General features: G+C 33.6%; 1 protein-coding gene across 1 annotated transcript; it reads right to left on the reverse strand.

The window, feature by feature from the left end:
• Window positions 1-3,905: 3,905 nt before the first annotated feature.
• Window positions 3,906-6,709, reverse strand: LOC145950900 (nicotinamide/nicotinic acid mononucleotide adenylyltransferase-like). The gene is made up of 5 exons (XM_083062781.1): window positions 6,566-6,709; window positions 6,381-6,464; window positions 6,100-6,184; window positions 4,658-4,737; window positions 3,906-3,986 (listed from the first exon to the last, which is right to left on the reverse strand). The coding sequence occupies exons 1-5, from the start codon at window positions 6,668-6,670 to the stop codon at window positions 3,906-3,908; spliced, it is 435 nt and encodes a 144-aa protein (XP_082918907.1). The 5' UTR covers window positions 6,671-6,709.
• Window positions 6,710-24,956: the final 18,247 nt, after the last annotated feature.

Below are 24,956 nucleotides of genomic sequence, written 5' to 3' on the forward strand. Positions count from 1 at the left end.
TACCAGAATTTGGTCGTAGGGGTGGACCGTCCAGTAAGATCGATGAGCCTCCTTTGCTGATGCGTTGGTGCTCCAAGATGGGGGAGGTACCTGCAAAAGAGACTCCGATGCCAAAGTTAGCGTTTGTGGGAGTATGAGTCTCGTATAAATAATGCACATACCTTTGTGTGAATTAGGATTGTCTTGGGCCTTGGGCCTGAGATAAGATATGATTTGATAAGATATCATATGATATGATATGGTAAGATATCATATGATATGGTATGATATGATATGATATAATTGGAGGGCGGTTCTGATCTGGGACGAGATCCCCGGTGATGGAATCATGCCTAGGAAGGCAAGAGGTGACATATTGAAGGAGCCAAGAGGAGTTGGCTAGACATGAAGGTTTGGGCCAGTCAGGGCCCAATGGGCCTAATGGACCTGGGAAGGCCCAAGTTGAACTTTTCATGGGCCATATTTTGTTATAGCTATTTTCATATGTTTTGTATACATCATGTTAGTATAGGTATCATATATTTTGGTCTTGTATTTTGGACCACATAGAGTAGCATTTTAGGTTTTAGGCTTGTTGGGCCTAGTTTTGGGCTTCATGGGCCTTTGGGCTTTTGGTACCCAATATTGGGCTCATTTTCATTCTTGTAATTTTTCCTTTCCATTGTAATTGTTTGACCAATGTAATTAGGTCATTAGAATAGGAAAATACAAGGAATACTAAAGTATGCTAATTAGGTTAAACTAGGTTTAATTTGGAAGCCATTTAAGTTACATTTGAGTCACATGTTTTGCACCATTGGTGGCTGAACATGTGACACTCAAATTAACCCTAAATGACTCTCAAATCAGACCTAAATGCACCTTGGTACCTAAATTTTCGGACTTACACATGTGCACCAAAGTTTGAATTCAAATTTCAAATTTGAATTCAAACTTTAGGCGCCAATTTGTGTAGCTTTGGTTTAGGTGCCTATGTGCTTCATTTCCGTGCATACTTAAGTCCTCCCTTCACATTTTTGTATTCACTTTTGAGAATAATGAAATTTGAGAGCTTATTCAGCCAAATTTCGTTCAAGAGTCACCATGAGAGAAAGCTTCACCTTAGGAACCCTTCTAGGATTTCCTCCTCTTTGAAGTGAGCTTTCCCTTGCACCTTAAGCTTGGATGCTTCCATCCAAGGCTTAAGCCTTATTCCAACCGAGAATCATCCTTCTTCAAGTGTTCTTAGCTGCGGATTCAAGTCTCCTTTGAAGAGATCCAAGCCTAGGCAAATCCAAGGAGAAGAACATCCTTCACTTCTCCTAGTATTTCCATCATTTTTGGTATCAAGAGCAAGGTTCTTCAAGGAGATAAGTTGTTTCACTTTTGAGTCCGTTTCTTCTTGTGTTCTAGTGTGTTCATTGTGTTCTTCTTGTCTTGTTTGAGTTTATTTTCGGATCTATATGTTTTGAATCACATTTTGTTCCATAGATCCATTGGTTGATTGTTTTTGAATTTTCTTCCACAATCAACATGTTTAGGACCTATTAGCTTGTGCTTGTTTTGATTTAATTTGAGTCTCTCCATTCTTGTATGTGTCCGTGATTGGACTTCATGCATTTGCATTAGATTTTGGTTTTTAATCCATGTTTTGTCTTAGAGTTTGTGTTTAGTTCTTATATGTTCAAAAACTCCTTGAATAGCATGTTGACCTAATTGTTTTTTAGTACATTGTTCATCATTTTTTTGATTCGGTCATACTTCTAATGTGCCTACCTATATGTGCTTTTTCTTTTACCTTATTGTGTTCATGATTTTCTATTAGTCCTAGCAAGTTTCCTTAGAGTTAGGTTTCCTTTGTGTTCTTAAGTTTTCAAATCACATTCCATTGAAAATCTTATAAAAAAATTTTGACTCAAAATTTCAAGTGTAATCCTACTTCTAGTGCACTAATTTTGTGGATTCAAATTTTAAAAAAAAAGTGAGTTAAGAGGCTGGAAAACAGAGTTTAAAACAGAGCCTAAAGACCTAATGTTCAAAAGAAAAAGAGTTCAAAAGAAATCCAAACCAAAACCTAAAGACTAGTGCACTAGTTTCTCAAATTTACTTGAATTTTGATCTAATTTTTGGCTAACTTGTAGTCTCGGTTTCTATAGCTTGGAATCATAGAAAAATTTGAAACAAAAGGCAAACACCTTCTCTGGAGTCTTAATTTGAGACTAGAAAAAGAAAGAATTAAAAAAAAATATATAAGACATTTTAAATTGAAAAAGCCGTGAGGTGTGTATTGATAGAAAATCATTTGATTCCTTGTTATTGTTTTGACTACTACTTTTGCTATACTTATCCAATTGCTTTCAAATTTTTTTTGTTTTTTTCATCTACTCTAGTACCTATCTAGGAACATTCCTAACTGAGTGCTAGCTTTATTTGGAGTCTTATTTTCCAGTTTTACTTGTTGAACCTCTTTGAGTCTTGTCATATATATACATATTACTCTTAACTTTTGGTATAAGCCTTTCAAATTGTGCTTCTATTGCTTGTCTAGTTTTCTTTCAATAATTTCCCTGTGCTGGAAGTGGCCTCAAATCCTTGCTCAAGGATCAAGCATTGCTCAACAAAGAGTAGGAAAAGTTTGGACACTAAGACCTAAAAATTTGACCTAATTTAGTGACCAAAACTTCTCCTAAACTTCCTTCACTTGAGTGACCATTCCTTTCACCTTGTGAGGCAGCCACCATTAACCTTTTTTCTTGTGATTCTTTGCAGGTCCAGGAGCATCAAATTTGAAGGATTAGTGGCGGATTAAGACACTTAAACAAGTGTTAGAAAAGTTGAACACAAAAACCGTCACTAAATTGGTCACCAAAACTGCCATTTATTGCTTTCTAGGCTAGTTTAAATTTTGCAATCTCTCTTGTATTTTAAAATCAATTTGTAAAGCTTGGAGGGAGTATTAAGAAGCTGGTCAGGTATATCTAACTCCTTGTTAGCATCCTCACACTACAAGAAAAATCAGCATTATCTACGGAATTTTTCCGTAGATAATGATGAAAATCCGTAGATAACTGATAGTTATCTACGGATTATCTACGGAAAAAAATCCGTAGATAATAAGGTCGTAGATAACATTATCTACGGAAATTTTTCCGTAGATAACGTTATCTACGGATTTTATCTACGGATTTAGAATTTATCTACGGATGCGTTTATCTACGGAATATATCTACGGATGCAGTTATCTACGGAAATTTCCGTAGGTAATTTATCTACGGAAATTTCCGTAGGTAAATTATCTACGGAAATTCCGTAGATAACTTACCTACGGAAATTTCCGTAGGTAACTTATCTACGGAAATTCCGTAGATAAGTTACCTACGGAAATTTCCGTAGGTAAGTTATCTACGGAATTTCCGTAGATAATTTACCTACGGAAATTTCCGTAGATAAATTACCTACGGAAATTTCCGTAGGTAACTTATCTACGGAATTTTCCGTAGGTAACTTATCTACGGAATTTCCGTAGGTACTTCTTCCTTAATACCAATCAATGCATCTGTAATTTAGCGAGTAGAAAAGAAAGAGTATTAATACAAGGATTACCAAATTTAAATGAAGATTAGAATGTTTAACAGGATTAAATAAAGCAATGGAATTAATTTATGATATTACAATTCAAAAAGAATAATAGAATATTAGGAATAGGAACCAGGTCAACACATTAAAGCAATAAAGACATTCCATTAGAGAAACTTCCATAGGATCCAAACAATATAATTAATGACCACTCAATTTTATTTTTGACAGATAAATTAATGCAGCTAATTCGATTAAGTTTAAGCTATGTGAAACGTACATGAAAGATAAACACGCATCCTCATATTTGCATCCAAAATAAACTTTGCACTGCACTATGCAAAATTTCACTAATTAGATATAGTCTTCTCAACATCTTGTCCTTCTCTGCGAATGCAGACTACTCCATAATCTCTGCATATACTATTAACCTAAAGTATAATAACAAAATTATATTTCATTGTTTCCACAACCTATGAAAAATTAATATTCAGTAACATATATGGTTATTCAAATTGTTTATCCACTAACCATCGAATCCCATGACGTACAACTCAATCAATCCATTCAATTATCAAAATAAAGCTTAATATATTAGTTGAATTGGAACACCATTTATTATTGGATGGATAATGGACCATTCAACATATTAAACTTTAAGAGATAGGTCTTCAAGAGACAAATCATGGACTCTGATATTTGGGTGTAAAAATGTGTATAATTATTAAGCTTTATTTAGAAAATAATATATATATATATATATATATATATATATATATTGGATGGATTGGACCATTTTTTATTGAGTCATGGATGGATTACATTTTTTTAAATAAATTTATCCAATTCATTAGTTTGACACTGCTAATCTATACTTCACCTATGCCTTGTATCTTCCTGGGAAGAAATAAGACCATTTGAGACTCAATAAGCTTGTCAATTCTAACTATAAAAACACCACGAAATTGACTGACTTTGAATTCCATGACCTTTTACGGTTGATTAACCAAAATTATTAGGTGGGACAAATTCTAGTTCCATGTGAAACTAAATCTATGAAAAACAATATTACATTTTTCTAACATATTGAATGCATAAGTACCTGGTCAGGAATCCAGAATCCAGGAATGCCAAAAGAATGAAGAAGATCAGAACCACAGAGAAGCATGACCTTGAGAGATTCTACACTAATCAATACAAAAGCAAGTTATTCTATTGTTACAACATTGACCGAAACAAGTATAGTAAGAAATGAAAGCCTAGCAGACATTTTTACATAATGAAGGGAACTATTAATGCTCCATTTAGACTAAGTCAAATTTAAATCACTGAACATTTATGAAACATGATAGATCACTTTTGAAAGCTTTATCACTATATAGCACCATGTGCTACGTCAATTGGAACTGCAGCTGATTGTTGTGCAGCAACCAAAACAACACCAAGTGCTACGTCAATTTGAGCAGCTGAATCAGCAGCTACAGTTGCTTGTTGTGCAGCACCTGATCCTACAACTGATCCTGCATGATTAGGAGTCAAATTATGAGTTCTTTTCTTAACAAATCCACGAACAGCTGGTGCAGTGAAAGTTGCATTTTCAGGGTCTTCAAACGGTGCATCAGTGGCAGCAATATTTGCATGAAGGACAACACCACCTAAACCTGCATGATCCGTGATCAAATTCTCTTCAAACGGTGCATGTGCAGTATGATCCGTGCCATTCGGTGGAGGCAGTCCAGCACCTGCTGCACCACCATTCTGTGCTGAAACAGGTGCATCATCCAAACTCCCTACTGCACCAAACTGCACTAGGTTACGTGGCCTGTCATTGACTTGCTGCATATTAGAATTACGTGAGCCAGCACCTGCATGAAGAACACCATTACATGCAGAATCAACGTGTCCTATACATTTACAAATAGAACAAAACGAAGGCAGCCTATCAAATTCAAATGAGACAAAGAACGTATAGCCTTCCCTTTCAACCAGCAACTGCGTTGGGATCTTATGTGCAAGATCAATTTCGATCAAGACTCGAGCAAAGTGGCCCTATTTCCTATCCAACGTTGCTTTGTCAAGTGAAATTGGAGTCCCAATTGCTGATGCAATTGCAAGAATGATTCTTGGACTCCAATATTCTTGGGGGAGCTCCAATATGCGCAGCCAAACCTGTGCAACCGTATTCTTGTAGGTTCTTGGGTTGAAGTCAGGCTTCCAAAGAGACAATCGCAACCACCCCGGGTCCAAGTTTAACGAGCCAGCTGCAAGAACCACTCCAAGATCATGGGAGCTTTGAAATTCCAGCTCAAAGAATTATACATCCATATAGCACTAAGAAATTTCACAAAATACTAGTGTCAATTGAGCACCTAATATCAGAGAAAGGAAAACATGACCAAACATTAAAATTAATTCATTAATCATTTTAGTAGCAAAGTATTCCTAACAAGTAACACCAAATCCTTAGCAATTAGCACCACATTTTTAAAAAGTATATAAGCAGTAGGGATTAGCATTAAAACTAGGCTTATTTGTCGTGCATACCTCTAGATACCAACCCTGTCTCACAAACAGAATTGTGGACTCTGGAGAGAACAATTAAGGTTCGTTGATATGTGCTCTGATTTGCCTGTAACAGTTTATAGCCAGGTAAAAATGCAAAATATTAAGAAATCAGGTTAGCCAAAGAGCCAAATATTTCTTGCAACGCACATGACATCAAAGCACTGTTTCTCAAATTCAAATCTTTGGATAATGAAACTTTAACACATGCAAGAGAAAAAAAAAATACATGTGCAATCTAGCAGATGGAAAAGCTGTTTTACCTCCCATGGATCAACCATTACAAAATCTGAACTTTTGCAGGCTAAATGACACAATCGTATTCGATGTTCAGCAGATATTAGGCTCTACATAAACATACAAGAAAAATACAATTAGACCGACATATGGCAGTGAAACTAATAGCAAAACACTTGATTAATAAACATCATAATTTCATGAATAGTACCATTAGATTTTTTCTACACAATAACCACATTCTGTAGCGAGGAAGAATCCTTTTAGGGTTTACAACATTAAACCCTAGACTAATTGAAAATAGGGGGATACCCATCTACGCCAGTTCCTATTCTTATCAAAACAATGCTTCCTTGGATAATGCTTCATTGACCTTAGTTGCTGCAGGCTTCTTCATTCCCAAACCCACTCCGTCGCGGCCCAAATCAACGCCAACTCCGCCACGCCGCGCGCCGTAGTGGCCCAGGTCAAGTCCCTCTTCGACTCAGCCCAACACGCCTTCGACTCGCCGCTCCACATCCTCGTCAACTCCACCGGCATCAATGACAGAGCCTAGCCCTCCGTTGCCGACACCACCGTCGAGTCCTTCGACCGCATCTTCGCGGTGAACGCGCGAGGCGATTCGCCTGCGCGAGGGAGGCGGCCAACTGCTTGAAGTGCGGCGGCGGGGGCGGATCAACCTGCTGATGACGTCGCTGGTGGCGGCGCTGAAGCCTGGGTACGGCGCGTACACGGCGTCGAAGGCGGTGGTGAGGCAATGGCGAAGACCCATCGCGACGGAGCTGTTCTTCGAGGGGAGATTTTCCGCTTTCTTCGAGGGTGTGGGGAGAGGTGGGGAAGGGTTGGGAGACGAGGAAGGGTGTTCGCGGGGAAATGTAGACAAAATTGGAGGGATTTGGTGAAAATAAATTGGGGGGGAAAATGATGAAAAATTTTCAGGTAAAATTGTCTATGAATTTGGGAGGACATAAACCTCCTCAAAAAATGATAAAAATCGCCACTATTGTTACAATTTTGAGCGATCCCCCAAAACGCCGCAACTCATGTTAATTTGAGGGGGTTTTTACAACCTCTGTAAAATAACCCCCACTAAATAGCATTTTTTTTGTAGTGGTTGTTGAAGATAAACAAGCGTTTTAGGTTTCACTGAGTTGAGAGGGTTTGGGTCTTACGGTGTGCGAGAGAGAGCGTTCTAGAGTGAGCAAGAGGTAGGGTTCGAGAGTGCATTTGAGAGTGTTTCAGAGGGTCAGCAACTATACTCATTTTAATTTTATAATTTTTATTTTAAAAAGTATTAATTAAGTTTTTATTTATTCAAATTTATTGAATTTGATTTATTTTAAAATTAAATTTACTCTTATTTTTTAAAAATAATTGAAGTTAAAAGGAAAGAAATTTGATTAAATTAATATATTTTAAAAAATTAAAGACTCAATTGAGTATTTTCAAAATAAATTTAATATTTAAATAAGAAAATTAATTATTGAATCTTTTAAAAATAAGAGAACCAAATTTAACTTAAAAAATATTAAATAAATTATATAAATTATTATATAATATAAGAAATATTTATAATTAATATAAATAGAAATATAAATTATTAATTGTTATATTAGTTTTTATTTGTTAAAAAAATTCAATCTTTAATTTGTTTCTTACGTTTAATAACATTATTTTTATTTTAGAAGGTATCAATTAAGTTTTATTTATTAAAATATGTTAAATAAGTTATTTTTTAATTAAGTAAACATTGATTAAATTAATCTTATTTTTAAAAATTAAAGATTCAATTCAAGTTTCTCAAAAATATATAGTAATATAACATTATAAGATCTTATCATATAAAAACTTATTATATAAGATCTTAAACAAGTATTATTTCTTAAAACATATCATTATTCATTAATCTTATTACATAAAAATTTATTATATAATATCTTAAATAAGTTATTTCTTTAAATATATCCTTATTTATCGGATGTTTAATAGTAATATAATTTGTTCAAATCTTTATTAATATGATTCGTTGAATATCTAATTAAAACTTACATCGTATAAAATCCAAATTAAAGAAAAAGGTAACAAACACATGTACCATGACAACTAATAAACTAAAAAACCATAAACAGAAAATGAAACACAAAAGGAAAGCAAATTATATATATATATATATATATATATATTAAAGAAGATGGATCTTTTTACTCTAAGAGTTACATAGACTTACTCCGTTCAATAACTCATTTTCTCTATGAAATTTCAATTATCTAACCGTTCAATTTAAAGTTCTTAATGCATAGATCAAATATGTAAATTGTTAGAAAATTTAAAAATCATTTGATACTTCGTTTCATTAATTTTAACCAATGTATAAAATGATTCTATGATTATCCGTCAATTTGAATTAATGAAATGAAGTATCAAATGATTTTTAAATTTTCAAATTAATATATTTTAAAAAATTAAAGACTCAATTGAGTATTTTCAAAACAAATTTAATATTTAAATAAGAAAATTAATTATTGAATCTTTTAAAAATAAGATAATCAAATTTAACTTAAAAAATATTAAATAAATTATATGAATTATTATATAATATAAGAAATATTTATAATTAATATAAATAGAAATATAAATTATTAATTATTATATTAATTTTTATTTGTTAAAAAAATTTAATCTTTAATTTGTTTCTTACGTTTAATAAAGTAAAACTGAATTCATCTTTTCTTTATGTTTTCCATTAAATATGGTACACAAAAGTTAAAGCTATTCATTATTCTAAATTATATTTTAATTAAAAATAATTTTTTAGTAAATAAAAAGTATTATAATAAATAATTAAACTAAAAAAAATAAATTTTATAATAAATAATTTTTTTAATGATGTTAAATTAAATATTTTAATTATTTTATAAAAAAAATGTTTTACCTACGGAATATTATCTACGGAATTTTTTCCGTAGATAATATTCCGTAGAAAATTAAATATTATCTACGGAAAATATTCCGTAGATAATATTCCGTAGATAAATAAATTTTATCTACGGAAAAATTTCCGTAGATAATATTCCGTAGATAATATCAATTTTTCTTGTAGTGTCACGTGTAGTGCTAGTGGAAGTGGCTTGGAAATTTCATATGATGTGCTTCCACTTGGATGCACATAGAAATTTCTTCAAGTCTCCATGGTTCCTTAGACGGATGATCAAGGAAGGATGCTCCAAAGAGACTCAAGGTGGCCGAAGCTTGCTTCCTAGCTAAGGTCCAAAGAAGTAAGGCAACCTAACTCTACAAAGGGAAGCACTCAAGGAGGGTAGAGTAGGATGCAAGGTGACTTTCGGAGGGAGAGAATTCAAATGAAGAATACTCATTCAATAATTCCAAAAGTGATTACAAGTCTCGGCCATATTGAATATATAGGGAAAATTAGGTTAAGGTGAGACCTTGGGTTAGCCTAAGGTTAAGTAAACCATGGTATGGTTACTTAACTTTAGGCGCCTAGAATTTGAATTCAAAATTCAAATTCTAGGAGCCAAACCCGGAACCTCCATGTGATTAGTTCATTTGGCATGTGATTAGAGATGCATTTGAGTTGCATTTCGGATCACACCATGTGCATGTGTTGCACATGGCCGAAATGCACACCAAATGTGCTCCTAATTACATGCTAATGTAACTACACATGTAACCTTAATTCACCCCAAATTCACATGACCTCTAAATGTAAATCCTACACTACAAGGCCGGAAATACAAGGCCCAAAGAAAATACAAGGCACCAAGGCCTACTCCTATTCTAACCCTAATCTAATGGGCTTGATACAAAGCCCAACAAAATAAAGTGGTGGGCTTTCCTTGGGCTTGGGCCCAATCTTCATGCATCCTTCTTGCCATTGCTCTAGTAGTTGGGCCCTTAGCCCATGGGCCTCCTCCATCATCCCCTCCCTCTTGAAGAGGATTTGACCTCAAATCCAGAGCATCCTCCTCGAGGGTAGTTAGTCCTGTAAACAAAGAGAGATCAGAAACATTGAAACTAGAACTAACACCATACTCAGAAGGGAGATCTAGAACATAGGCATTATTATTGATCTTCCTAAGGATTTGGAAGGGTCCATCTCCTCGAGGACTAAGCTTGGACTTTCTTTTGGAAGGAAATCGATCCTTCCTAAGGTGCAGCCAAACCCAGTCACCTTCCTTGAAGATAACTTCCTTTCTACCCTTATTATTATATTTTTGGTATTTTTCAGTTTGGGATTGAATATGATCTCGAACCCTCTCATGTAATTTCTTAACAAATTCAGCCCTAGATGTACCTTCTTTATGGATAAAAGAAACCACATCTGGGAGAGGTAATAAATCTAGAGGAGTAAGAGGATTAAAGCCATAGACAATCTCAAAAGGAGACATGTTGGTGGTCTTATGAACCACTCTATTATAGGCAAACTCCACATGAGGGAGGTAGTCATCCCATGACTTTTTGTTGCCCTTGAGGATTGCCCTCAACATAGTCCCTAGAGACCTATTGACTACCTCAGTCTGTCCATCAGTTTGAGGATGACATGTGGTAGAAAATAGAAGTTTAGTTCCAAGCCTTGCCCAAAGAGTTTTCCAAAAATGGCTTAAGAACTTAACATCTCTATCAGAGACGATAGTTTTGGGTAATCCATGTAGTCTCACAATTTCTTGAAAGAATAACTTAGCAATGTTACTTGCATCATCCACTTTGTGGCATGGAATAAAGTGTGCCATTTTGCTAAAACGGTCCACAACCACAAATATGGAATCCTTTCCTCTTTGGGTTCGAGGCAAACCAAGGATAAAATCCATGGAAATGTCTACCCAAGGAGAAGAGGATATAGGCAAGGGGGTGTAAAGTCCATGAGGTTTTGTGGTAGACTTTGCTTGTAAACAAGCAATGCAACTACTACAAAATCTTTGAACATCTCTCTTCATATGAGGCCAAAAGAATTTCTCCTTCAAAAGAGAAAGAGTCTTCTCAATTCCAAAATGCCCCATGAGCCCACCCTCATGGCTCTCCTTAACCAAGAGTTTCCTAATAGATCCTTGGGGAATGCAAAGTTTATTTTCTTTAAAAAGAAACCCCTCAGAAATATAGTAACCTTGGTAAGGTTTTTGATTACATAAAGAATAAAAGTTAGCAAAATCAAGGTCTTTCTCATACAACTCCTTGATGTCATCAAACCCTAGTATTTGAGAACCTAGGATGTTCAAAAGCACATATCTTCGAGACAAAGCATCAGCTACTACATTTGTAGAGCCTTTTTTATATTTGATGACATAAGGAAATTGTTCTAAATACTCAACCCATTTTGCATGCCTCTTATTTAATTTATGTTGACCCTTCAAGTATTTGAGTGACTCATGGTCACTATGGATAACAAATTCCTTGGTGACAAGGTAATGTTCCCAAGTTTGAAGGGCACGAACTAAAGCATATAACTCCTTGTCATAGGTAGGGTAGTTCAAGGCAGCCCCATGAAGCTTTTCACTGAAATAAGCTATGGGATGACCACCTTGTAACAACACAGCTCCTATGCCAAGACCTGAAGCATCACATTCTAGCTCAAAAGTTTGAGAAAAATTAGGTAAAGCTAGAACAGGTGCTTGAGTAAGTTTTTGCTTAAGTTCTTGAAAAACTAAATTATGTTTATCCGTCCATTCAAAGACCACATCCTTCTTCACCAACTCATTGAGAGGTGAAGCTAGTGTAGAGAAGTTAGGAACAAATCTCCTATAAAAGCTTGCCAATCCATGGAAACTCCTAACTTCACTAACATTAGTAGGAATAGGCCATTCTTGGATGGCTTTAATTTTTTCGGGGTCCACATGAACCCCATTTTTGCTAACCACAAACCCTAAGAATATAACATTATCCACACAAAAAGTGCACTTGTCCACATTGGCAAACAAGTGATTGTCCCTAAGGACAAGGAAAACTTGTCTTAGGTGATCAACATGATCACTTAGACTTTTGCTATAGATTAAAATATCATCAAAATAAACAACTACAAATCTACCAATGCAATCCCTAAGGGCATGATTCATGAGCCTCATGAATGTGCTAGGTGCATTAGTAAGCCCAAAAGGCATTACTAACCATTCATATAGTCCAAATTTAGTTTTAAAAGCGGTTTTCCATTCATCACCTTCTTTGATTCGAATTTGGTGATAACCACTCTTAAGATCTACTTTGGAAAATATGGATGACCCATGCAATTCATCAAGCATGTCATCAAGCCTAGGAATTGGGTGCCTATATTTTATGGTGATGTTGTTGATGGCTCGACAGTCACAACACATCCTCCATTTTCCATCTTTTTTTGGCACCAAGATGACTGGTACAGCACAAGGACTTAGACTCTTTTGAATCCAGCCCTTCTCCAACAACTCATGGACTTGCTTCTCTATCTCTTTGGTTTCTTGTGGATTGGTCCTATAGGCTGGTCTATTTGGAAGACTAGCCCCAGGCACAAGATCTATTTGATGTTCTATTCCCCTAAAAGGAGGAAGTCCAATTGGGCCTTCCTTGGGAAATATATCATCAAACTCTTGTAAAAGATTTTTAACCACAAGAGGGAGAGAAGTTTCCAAAGATGTGGCAGTGCAAGTTAGTGTTCCTCTACACATGAGGATATGAGAAGATGGTTCAATAAAGAGAGAAGTTTTATGTAAAGGTTTTGTGTCAAAATTCTCTTCTTGAACTATCTCTAGAGAGGGAACACTAGTCTCTCTAGGATCCTATTTTTCATCAATTTTTAGAATGTTTTTTTTTTTTTTCCTTTTTTTTTTGTTTTTCTTTTTCTTGGTCACGTTTGGTTTTCATTTGTACTTGGTCCTCCTTCACTTGTGAAGGTGATAGAGGATGAAGTACAAACTTTTTACCCTTATGAGTGAAAGTAATTTTATTAGTGAGGCCATCATGGTGTGTTTGTTTGTCAAATTGCCATGGCCTTCCTAATAGAATATGACAAGCTTCCATGGGAACTACATCACATTTAACTTTATCCTTATAGTTCCCAATAGAAAACTCAACTTCCACTTGTTGATTGACTACCATATCCCCATCATCATTAAGCCAATGAAGTTGATAAGGTTTTGGATGTGGTGTGGTAGTCAAACCTAACTTCTCAACCATCCTAGTGCTACAACAGTTGCACCAAGAGCCACTATCCACAATGAGAGAACAAGCTTTGCTTGAAATGTTACATCTTGTATGAAAGATGTTCTCTCTTTGGGATTGTGTATCACTAGGTTGGTTGTTGAGGACCCTTCTCATCATAAGAAGTTCCCCATTATAAGGGTAAGTAACCTCACATGACTCTTCTTCACTTGCCTCTTCTTCATTTTCACTTGAAGATGAAGAAGAAGTAGTTTCATCCTGGCTACTATAAATGTCTTGACCCCTTAAAATCATTACTTTCTTGTTAGGGCATTGAGAAGCAATGTGGCCTCTCCCAAGACACTTAAAGCATTTGATGTCACTAGACTTGGTGCTAGTGTTTGTTTTTGTCTCTTTTTCTTTACCTTTATCTAGATTTTTGGAAGGAAAAGCATCTTTCTTTTCAAAATTATTTTTCCTACCTTCCCTCTTGTAGCTATCCTTAGACAAAGAAGATGAGTATGAGCTTGCTTTATAACCTTTTCTCAAATTTTGTTGTTCAACCTTTATACAAAGTTGAACCAAGTCATCCAAATCCCTATAAGGGAGTAGCTCAACCTTATCTCTTATGTCAAAAGATAAACCACTCAAAAATCTAGCAATGGTAAGATTTTCTTCTTCCCTAATACCCGCCCTCATGATATACAACTCCATTGTTTGTCTATATTCTTCAACAGTCAAATTTTTTTGTTGGAGTCGTTGGAGCTTATTGATAAGCTCCCTAGTGTAGTAAGAGGGTATATGTCTCCTTCTCAAGGCACTCCTTAACTCATTCCAATATTGAATTGGAGGTTCATTATGGAGACGCCTATCTCTCACAAGAGAGGTCCACCAATACATGGCATGACCTTGGAAACTCAAGGTAGCTAAGGGTACTTTTCTCTCCTCACTCACTTGATGGCAAGTGAAAATTTGTTCCACTTTCATTTCCCAGTCTAGATACCCCTCCACATCATCTTTACCATGAAAGTAAGGGAGATCTACCCTAGATTCCCTTGGCTTAGAGGTTCTATGAGTTCTCCTAGGAGGTGGTTGATAGTGATCTCCTAAAGCTAGGCTATCATGCATTGACTCTCCTAAAGTAGAACTATGGGCGTATGAACTATGTGGACCATGATGGTGTTTTCTTTTGTCTTTCTCCTTTAATAAACGAATTTCTTCCTCTAAAAGAGCAAATTGAGCTTCTTTTTCAAATTTTGCTTGTAATTCTTGCTCTTGCCATAACTTTAGTGATCTTAATTCACGTGACAATCTAGAAACACTTTTGTTGTCACTTGAATTAGTATCACTATGAGGAGTAGAAAATTCTTCCATTATAGGTGAAAGATCTTTTTTTATGAAAGAACTTTTAAAAGCAATTTTGTTTTTGTGCAAGGTTAAGACTAAGTACTAGGAGGATTATGTATACAAATTGAACTTTGGAGGGAGGTGAGCTACTAAGAGCCACTTAAAAACCAAGCCTCTTCAAGTAAAAATTACTAATCCCCTTTGTAGTTAATCTCTACCAAATTCTTTTCAATGAAATTGTTTTTGTTGATGTTTGATGAACTAAAACATACTAGTCGTGAAAGCAAGTAAACAAGTCTTAAACAACAATTTAAACTATCTAAACGGTTCCTAGGGTGAGAGCTTGAAAGATACCAAAGATCAATCAAGGACCACTCCCACCAAAGTGCTAACGAAAATTCTATACCTAAGGAGAGATGGTTGTGTACCAAAGACACCCCCAAGACACTCCTTTAAAAGGCCAAATACAAGGTATAAACAAAGTTAAACAACAACTACAAAGTGGCTTAAAATTGTAACCAAAACAGCCACCAAAATTAGTGAGGAATTAGTGACCAATTTTGCAACAAAAAAAGTCAATTAGTAATGAAAATTTGGTCTCTAAATCCGTCACTAATCCTCTGTTTTTTTTTTTTAAATTTTGCAATTACAAATCAAAAGAATTCTTCCAAGTCTTCACGGTTTGGTGCAGCCAGCAAGCACAAAAATTTCCAGCAAAATATGTGTAGTATTTTTGGGTGTTTAAGTAGCCAATTCCGAGTGCCTACTAGCTTCCTTTCTCCTCCTTTCCTTAGGCTTCCTTTGATGACCCTTGTAGAACTAGCTTCTAGGAAGATAGACTAGGTCAAACTTAGGCCACACTTTGAGTTAAATCCAATATAGTATAAACCATGAATAGAAAAGAAGATGAAAGACAAGAGTAGATTAGAATTGACAAATGTAGATGACAATTAAGTAGATGACTAGATGAAGAAGGAATTGCACCTAAAAATTGGTTCTAGAATGGATGCTCAAAACCAAAACACTCAAAAAATAGGATAGCTGAAAATTAATGACTTCAAAGCTACTAGAAACCGAGAAGAAATAAAACAACAAGATATGAAAAATCAAAAACTCCTTAACTTGGCTTTTGCTTTTCAAATTTTGATTTAGTATTTTTTTTTTTTTAACACTTTTGTTCTAAATTTTTCTTTTAATCTTTCTTAATTTTTTTTTTTAATCAATTAGGAGTTGCCTTTTTCTTTCAATGTGATTGTGTTACAAGAGGTCTCGGTCACTTTTCTAGGAACACCAAAACCAAGTTCAAATTGAAATGCAAATGCCACACAAATTAGGTCAAAATGTAATGAACATGTGACATGCTTTTGTTGCTTGGTTGTTTAGGTAGCACATGCACGGTTTTGGCTCCACAAATTCAAATTCAAATTTGAATCACAAACACAATTTCCAGCACTCCTTTCAATAAACAAGATCAAACCTCACGGATTTAAGAAAAATTTTGAAGACACTTTAGAATTTTTTTTTGGAAACCTAAAAATTTCTAAGAAAACTACTAATGATCTAATAGTAGTTTATGAACTCAAAAAAATCAAAAATGATGAGCTTATACCATAGGAAATTAGATCTCGGCCAAATCCAGAAAATTGAAACAAGATTCACTTAAACAAAATTCAAACGGTTCACTTAAGCATAGCTAAGAAGTATGAACATCATAAGAACTACACATGACTACTAAACATGGATTTCAAAATTAAAATGACTCAACCATTCAAATTGACCGAATAAAATTGCAAATATGACTCAAGGAAAGTAAAAATGATCATAGGCAGAAAATTCCTAATAGGTAAAAGAATTAATGGAGCATGATTCATGGAAGCATATTGACATAAAAGCATATATGAATCATTCAAGCATAAGAAACTAGATCCATCAAATTTAAGGCAAGAAAATAGATCTAGGAAGGAAGCAACTCTAAAATGACATGAACAAAAAAATGAACACAAAAATTGAACAATTCACCACGGATCACACAACAAAAGATAAGGATCAAGACTTATCTCTTGAAGACAAAACCGGATGCTCTTGATACCACTTGATGTGCTTCCACTTGGATGCACATAGAAATTTCTTCAAGTCTCCATGGTTCCTTAGACGGATGATCAAGGAAGGATGCTCCAAAGAGACTCAAGGTGGCCGAAGCTTGCTTCCTAGCTAAGGTCCAAAGAAGTAAGGCAACCTAACTCTACAAAGGGAAGCACTCAAGGAGGGTAGAGTAGGATGCAAGGTGACTTTCGGAGGGAGAGAATTCAAATGAAGAATACTCATTCAATAATTCCAAAAGTGATTACAAGTCTCGGCCATATTGAATATATAGGGAAAATTAGGTTAAGGTGAGACCTTGGGTTAGCCTAAGGTTAAGTAAACCATGGTATGGTTACTTAACTTTAGGCGCCTAGAATTTGAATTCAAAATTCAAATTCTAGGAGCCAAACCCGGAACCTCCATGTGATTAGTTCATTTGGCATGTGATTAGAGATGCATTTGAGTTGCATTTCGGATCACACCATGTGCATGTGTTGCACATGGCCGAAATGCACACCAAATGTGCTCCTAATTACATGCTAATGTAACTACACATGTAACCTTAATTCACCCCAAATTCACATGACCTCTAAATGTAAATCCTACACTACAAGGCCGGAAATACAAGGCCCAAAGAAAATACAAGGCACCAAGGCCTACTCCTATTCTAACCCTAATCTAATGGGCTTGATACAAAGCCCAACAAAATAAAGTGGTGGGCTTTCCTTGGGCTTGGGCCCAATCTTCATGCATCCTTCTTGCCATTGCTCTAGTAGTTGGGCCCTTAGCCCATGGGCCTCCTCCATATGATGTTTCAAGCTTCCACTTAGGATATCCGACTAATTGCTTACATTGTTTCCTTTAAGTTCTTTGTCTTTTAATTGCTTTATTTTGCTGCCTTGAAACGTCTAGACTTGTGTAGATTTACTTGCTCACGTTTAGTTTAGTCTCAAAAAAACAAACAAATTGTGAAAAAGCATTCAAAATTTTTGTGAAAAGTTTTGGGGAATTGGAGATACCACAAAGGAGTTTAGTGATTTCCACTTGAAAAGGCTTGGTTATTAAGTGGCTCTTTGTAGCTCACCTCCCTTGATAGTGCAACTTGTACACTTAGACTTCCAAGTGTTATTTTCATTCCTAGAAAATACCAAAAACATTTTATAACTTTTTGCATAGCATATACAAAAAAATTCTTTTGTTTAATCATGAGAAAATATTTCTCAAGTGGTAGTGAATTAAGCTCTCCAAAAGGTTTTTCACATTCTACTCAAAGGCTTAAATCACTAACACCTTGGACAAAGCAAGAAGCTTTAAAAAAAGAAAAAGAAAAACTTGAAAAAAAAGCACAAATTGCAATTTTAGAGGAAGAAATTCACATTATTAAACAAAAGAGAGAAAAACTTTTAGCAAAAGAAAAATTGAGAAAAACAAGAGAAAAAGAAAGAAAAAAGGCATTGCTCTTAGGGAAGAGTAAGGAGGAAAATAATTCCTCTAAAGGACTTGTGAGTGAAGAGAGTTGTTCTACCACTAAAAATCATTTACAAAATACTCTCTTCATAAATAAAGACCTTAACTCTTACCCTAATCTTACCACAAGTCATGAAGTAGAGATTCAAGAACAAATCATTCTAAAGAAAAATGAATCTCAACTTCAAGATGTAGTGAAGAAGGAGTGGACTACATTTAGTTCCACTTCTTGTGCTACTTCCTTGGAGGTGCCCAAGGAAGATAGTCTTCCTCTCTTTAGGAATCCTTCTACCATAGTTGTTCTAATAAAGCACCCAAATTTTGGAATATATTGTTTGATAGATACATCTTGTCATATTTCATATTCGATTTTTGATCTTATGGGAAGTTCATCTTTATTTGAACTTAATTTGCACCCTTCCCTACAAGACAAAAATAGTTTATATGAGTTTTCAAGATTTTCCAAGACATTTTATCTACCAAACAATATGATTCAAAATTGTTTAGGACGTTTTCTAGTATTCTTTTCTTTATATTTTAGGAAAAGCCTAGGCTACCATTTAGGGTATTTTAGGCAAGATATTGTAGTGTTTAAAAATCATTCTTTTCATTGTCTTAGTCATAGTGTTATTACATTCTTAGGTTTTACTTCTAGGTTATGCTTAGGAGAGGAGCCTATTTCTACTTTTAGGGAGTCTAATTTTGATAGTTTATTTTTTCTTAGGCTAGATATAAGGACTCCTCTTAGGATCCATAATCCATTTTCTCATCATAAACATGTCACCTCTTATACATGGTTTGTTGTGTATGTAGGTGATGTTTCTTATTCCATGCATCCTCATGATTTGAGGACAAATCCTTTTCAAGAGGGAGGGGATGATGGAATCATGCCTAGGAAGGCAAGAGGTGATATATTGAAGGAGCCAAGAGGAGTTGGCTAGACATGAAGGTTTGGGCCAGTCAGGGCTCAATGGGCCTGATGGGCCTGGGAAGGCCCAAGTTGAACTTTTCATGGGCCATATTTTGTTATAGCTATTTTCATATGTTTTGTATACATCATGTTAGTATAGGTATCATATATTTTGGTCTTGTATTTTGGACCACATAGAGTAGCATTTTAGGTTTTAGGCTTGTTGGGCCTAGTTTTGGGCTTCATGGGCCTTTGGGCTTTTGGTACCCAATATTGGGCTCATTTTCATTCTTGTAATTTTTCCTTTCCATTGTAATTGTTTGACCAATGTAATTAGGTCATTAGAATAGGAAAATACAAGGAATACTAAAGTATGCTAATTAGGTTAAACTAGGTTTAATTTGGAAGCCATTTAAGTTACATTTGAGTCACATGTTTTGCACCATTGGTGGCTGAACATGTGACACTCAAATTAACCCTAAATGACTCTCAAATCAGACCTAAATGCACCTTGGTACCTAAATTTTAGGACTTACACATGTGCACCAAAGTTTGAATTCAAATTTCAAATTTGAATTCAAACTTTAGGCGCCAATTTGTGTAGCTTTGGTTTAGGTGCCTATGTGCTTCATTTCCGTGCATACTTAAGTCCTCCCTTCACATTTTTGTATTCAATTTTGAGAATAATGAAATTTGAGAGCTTATTCAGCCAAATTTCGTTCAAGAGTCACCATGAGAGAAAGCTTCACCTTAGGAACCCTTCTAGGATTTCCTCCTCTTTGAAGTGAGCTTTCCCTTGCACCTTAAGCTTGGATGCTTCCATCCAAGGCTTAAGCCTTATTCCAACCGATAATCATCCTTCTTCAAGTGTTCTTAGTTGCGGATTCAAGTCTCCTTTGAAGGGATCCAAGCCTAGGCAAATCCAAGGAGAAGAACATCCTTCACTTCTCCTAGTATTTCCATCACCCGGGTTCGGGAATGATCTACCCAAATACCGGGCCCTAAATACCGGGCTGACGTCACTCAGCGTGTGCCCGGGGTTGCTTTGTATCGCTAATCCGGGCTCGGAGCCCGAGTGCGAAGTACAGTCAGTACATATATATATATATATATTATTTTATGAATTTATATATATCTTTTTTAAGTATTACAATATCATAAATAATTGTGGGTATCACTTATGATAATCACAAAACCTTATAATTATGAACATATAAGTAATTAAAAAAGATCATATATTAGTAGGACTAAAAGAATAACTTCAAATTTTTAAAGGATGAAAAAAAAAATATAAAAAAAAAATTAAAACATACTCATTTTCCAAAAATTAAAAACATATTTAATGTAACACTCCAGTTTTTATACTTTTTATGGAGGGTAATTTAGTAATTTTCATAAGATTTATTGAGGATGATTTAGTAGCCCAGAACGGATCGTTCCAAACTATTAAAAAGACCTATTTTTGGTAGCCCAGAACGGGCCTTTCCAAACTGGAACGGGTCGTTCCAAACCACCAAAATGACCTATAATCCTAGTTGGGAATGGGTCGTTCCAAATTTGGTCATTGTGTGTTAAAACGCAAACTCAGAATGAGCCTTTCTGGTTTTAGAACGTGCCGTTCCAGCTGCCAAGTTTACACATGCTGAAAGGATCCAAAACGGGCCGTTCTAGATTCGAAATGAGCCGTTCTGGTCACTCATTAAATCTATAAATAAAGCACTTTGGCACTATTTCTAGACACACTCTATAATGATCAAGGAGAACCAAGAGAAGAAGATCATCCAGATTCTGCTCTAGCTTCATCTTCTGCTTATCCAGGTAAGAGGGGAGTGAGAAACCTCGCTCGGGGGTGTGGAAATAATTGTTGGGTAGTAGGATTGGCCCCCTATCCCTTGATTGATGCATGCTTCTAGGAACAGGAAAATATGAATGTTTTCTGTTTTGTCTTCTGATTGTTCTGTTGTGTTCCATGTTGGATGTAATGTGTGAATATGTAATTAATTTTGAGAATAAATATGTTTTGATATGAATTATAGTGCTCTGTGGGTTCCTGAGAGAACCCTATGAGAAATAGACAAAATATGAATGTTTTGTGTTTTGCTTTCTAAATGCCCTGTTGCGTTCCTTGTGTGATGTAGAGTGTAAATATGTATTTGATTTCAAAATTAGATATGTTTTGATATAAATTAGAGTGCTCTGTGGGTTCCTGTGCGAAATCCTATAAGGAACAATTATGAGTATGACTATGTGAAATATGAACAAATGACATAGGACATGATGTGAATGAGAATGTGCTAATATGAACACTATGACTATGAGGATATGAAATGTGATGAGATGAGATAAGCTATGACTATGAGAATGTGAAATGTGATAAGACATGAAATTTCATGACAAGTGAAGTGATGAGTCCATGAGTTTGTGAACGTGTGACATGCATCATGTGCATATACGAACTAACAAGGTGTACCTTAGGGTCACTAACGATGTAACAAGCTAGCAAGGTGTACCTTAGGGTCACCAACGATGTAACAAGCTAACAAGGTGTACATTAGGGTCACTCATGATGTAACAAGCTAACAAGGTGTACCTTAGGGTCACTTATGATGTAACAAGGTGTACCTTAGGGTCACCAACGATGTAACAAGTTAACAAAGTGTACCTTAGGTTCACTCATGATGTAACAAGCTAACAAGGTGTTCCTTAGGGTCACCAATGATGTAACAAGCTATGATGTATGATTATGAGACACGTGACTGGCGCCACATGCATGCATCTATGAGTCGAGTCCATGACATCCTTGCATGATGAATGGCTGTGTATGTATTATATGTAAAAAATTGAATTTGCATCTGATTAATGAGTAACTATGACTGTGCTTGTATGATTTGTGTGTGTGTTACCTAACTGTTATTTCTACATCTGGAACCAAGTGAGATGTTTCTCATTCTCTTGTTGTTCTTTGTATGTGTTTAAATTGTGTTGCAGGTGATCATCAGCATGAGGATGTTGGTGATGAGGCTTAGGCTTCAGTTGGACATGCTTTGATAGGATATGTGACATCGGAGCATTGTTAGGCTTAGTTTAGGATTATATTATTGTATTTGTTTTAGAAAGACTCATGTTTCTTTTTGCTATAAATTCCGCATTTGACCATGATTTAATTTTACGAATGTGAATTCTCTACTCTTATTTAATGAAACTATTGTTTTTATTTTAAAGATTTTATTTAACCCTAGAATATGTTTTATAATTTTTCTATATGTATGTTGGGGTAGAGGGTGTCACACTTAAACCTTATTTTTATAACCAAACACTTAAGTAAAATTAATCAATTTAATATTATGTTAAAATTTTATAAAGTATAATTCATCAATTTAATATATATTATATATTAAAATATTAGAATTTAAAAAAATGAGGGAGGCCAAGGCCCACTATGTTCAAGGTAGATCTATTCCTAAAAATGATATATTTTATTCATGAGTTCAAAATATATAGATTAAAACTTTAATATAAAAAATTTAATAAATTATAAAATAATAAAAAAATATTAATATTAACTTTAAATATAAATATTTGAAACACAACAATTTTAAATTTGAGAAATAAAAAATAAATTAATATTAAATTTGAGAAATTTAAAATTTAATAAAATATAAATTAATTAAATATAAAAAACGTTAGTGGGAAATGCCCCCACTATGATTCATGTGCATCTGTCACTACTTATTATGCTGTTTAATATAGAGACCATCACGAGTTATTATATATATTATCACAAATTAAAATTATTGCTTAAATATGTAGTTGTATCCGAAGATATTTTCAATTATAATTATCTTATCTAGTTTGAACACGATTGCATTTAGTATGTGATATAAACAAAAAAACTAATCAAAATAATAAATAGAACGGCCAGAATTATATATATATATATATATATATATATATATATATATATATATATATAATATAGTATCGAAGCAGACTGTAAACATACATAGTGAATGGAAGAAAACACAGAGGGATGAGAAAAAAAATAAAGGAATTAAAAACAGTGACGGATCTAGAAACTTTAGATAGTGGGAGCAAAACTTATTTATATATTTATAATATTAAAATTTATCATATAAATTTTAAAAGTATAAATATATATCATAATTATTTTTTACAATTTTTTATATCTAAAATTATGATTAAGGATAAAAATAAATTAGGTTAAACTATGTTATATTATAATTTAATAGGTTTGAACCTAACTTTCTTTAAAAATATATGTTCTAAATATGACTTATTTATCTATTATAGATATTTTTTAAATGTTTGGTTAGAGCTACAATCTTAAAGACCTACTTTATAATAATTTAACACTAATAAAAATATAAAAATAAATTTTTTAAATCTTATAAAAATCAAGTTTGATTTATTTATGATATAAACTTATTTTTAATATATGATATAAATTTTTAGATGATAATTTATTTTAAAAAAATTTATAATAAATTCTAAGTAGAACATAAATTTTCTAATCTTTTCTATTTTAATTCTTTTAATCAACATATACAATATCACTATCTTTATTATTTTGATTTTTTTAATCAACATATATAATAAGTTGAAAGCATAAAAGGTAAATATACATACTGCAATTTTTATTTTATCAAAAAATAATTTTTTAATATATTACATTATATATGTAAGCATTAATATATATATATATATATATATATATTATAATTAAAATTTTTAAAAAATTTAATTCATTATTAAGGAATATTTTTTTTTTATCACATATAAGAACTAACCTCTTTCAAAAGTTTGACAAATATCAAATAAATAAACACCTTTTCAAATTTATATTTTATATATAAGATAATTTAAATATATATATATATATATATATATATTATTAGAATATACTTTTATTTTTAAAATATATTATTTTTTAATGAAAAAATATATATGTATAAAAGAATAGTGGGGGCAAGTGCCCCACTCTATCCGTCCCTGATTAGAAAGATAAACTGATAGCTATAATAAGTGATAGATTGTTTTGTTGAGATATATTTTTCAAGAGGAACATGACATCTTGTTGTATATTAATGATTTACACACATTTTTACATTGATATGATATTGTTCACTTTGAATTTAAATCCTCGTAAATTTATTTTTATTCATCACTTAAAAGATCTTGTCCTAATTGAGACTTTTTTTGTACTTATAATTCATTTTTATTATCTTACTTTAACAATATAGGACTTTTTTATATTTCAACAATAAATGTCATAATGAAAAGGAAAAAAAGGAAGTAAAAAAAAATGCGGTAGAAATGAGATGGTAGAGACAAAATTACATATAATATTACGTACCTATTATATGTAATAATGTATAAAGGCTATACAATTTTATGTACACAATTTTTTTTAACTATTTATCCTTATAATTTCTTTAAACTATTATCTCTCGTTATTTTCTTTAATTTAATTTTATTCTCTTTTTCTTCTATTATTTTGTAAATTTTCAATAGCTAATTATTTTTTTTACCATGATATTGACATAAGTATCTACTAGATTTGTCAGAAACTAGTCTCCCTTAGGACGTTAATTGCATTAAGACTATCTCTCTCAGTGTTATTATTTTTTTTTTATCAAACCAAGATTTGAACTCG

The sequence above is a fragment of the Cajanus cajan genome, chromosome 8 (genome assembly GCF_000230855.2).
Source record: "Cajanus cajan strain Asha chromosome 8, NIPB_CcT2T_4, whole genome shotgun sequence".
Classification (NCBI taxonomy): domain Eukaryota; kingdom Viridiplantae; phylum Streptophyta; class Magnoliopsida; order Fabales; family Fabaceae; genus Cajanus; species Cajanus cajan.

Excerpts from the sequence above, each read along its gene's own strand:
- LOC145950900 (XM_083062781.1), bottom strand. The coding sequence starts at position 6,670 with ATGGGTATCCCCCTATTTTCAATTAGTCTAGGGTTTAATGTTGTAAAC. Across the intron at positions 6,465-6,565 it reads TGTGTAGAAAAAATCTAATG|AGCCTAATATCTGCTGAACA; the intron begins GTACTATTCATG and ends ATGTTTATGTAG. Across the intron at positions 3,987-4,657 it reads GATTCTGGATTCCTGACCAG|GTTAATAGTATATGCAGAGA; the intron begins GTACTTATGCAT and ends ATTATACTTTAG.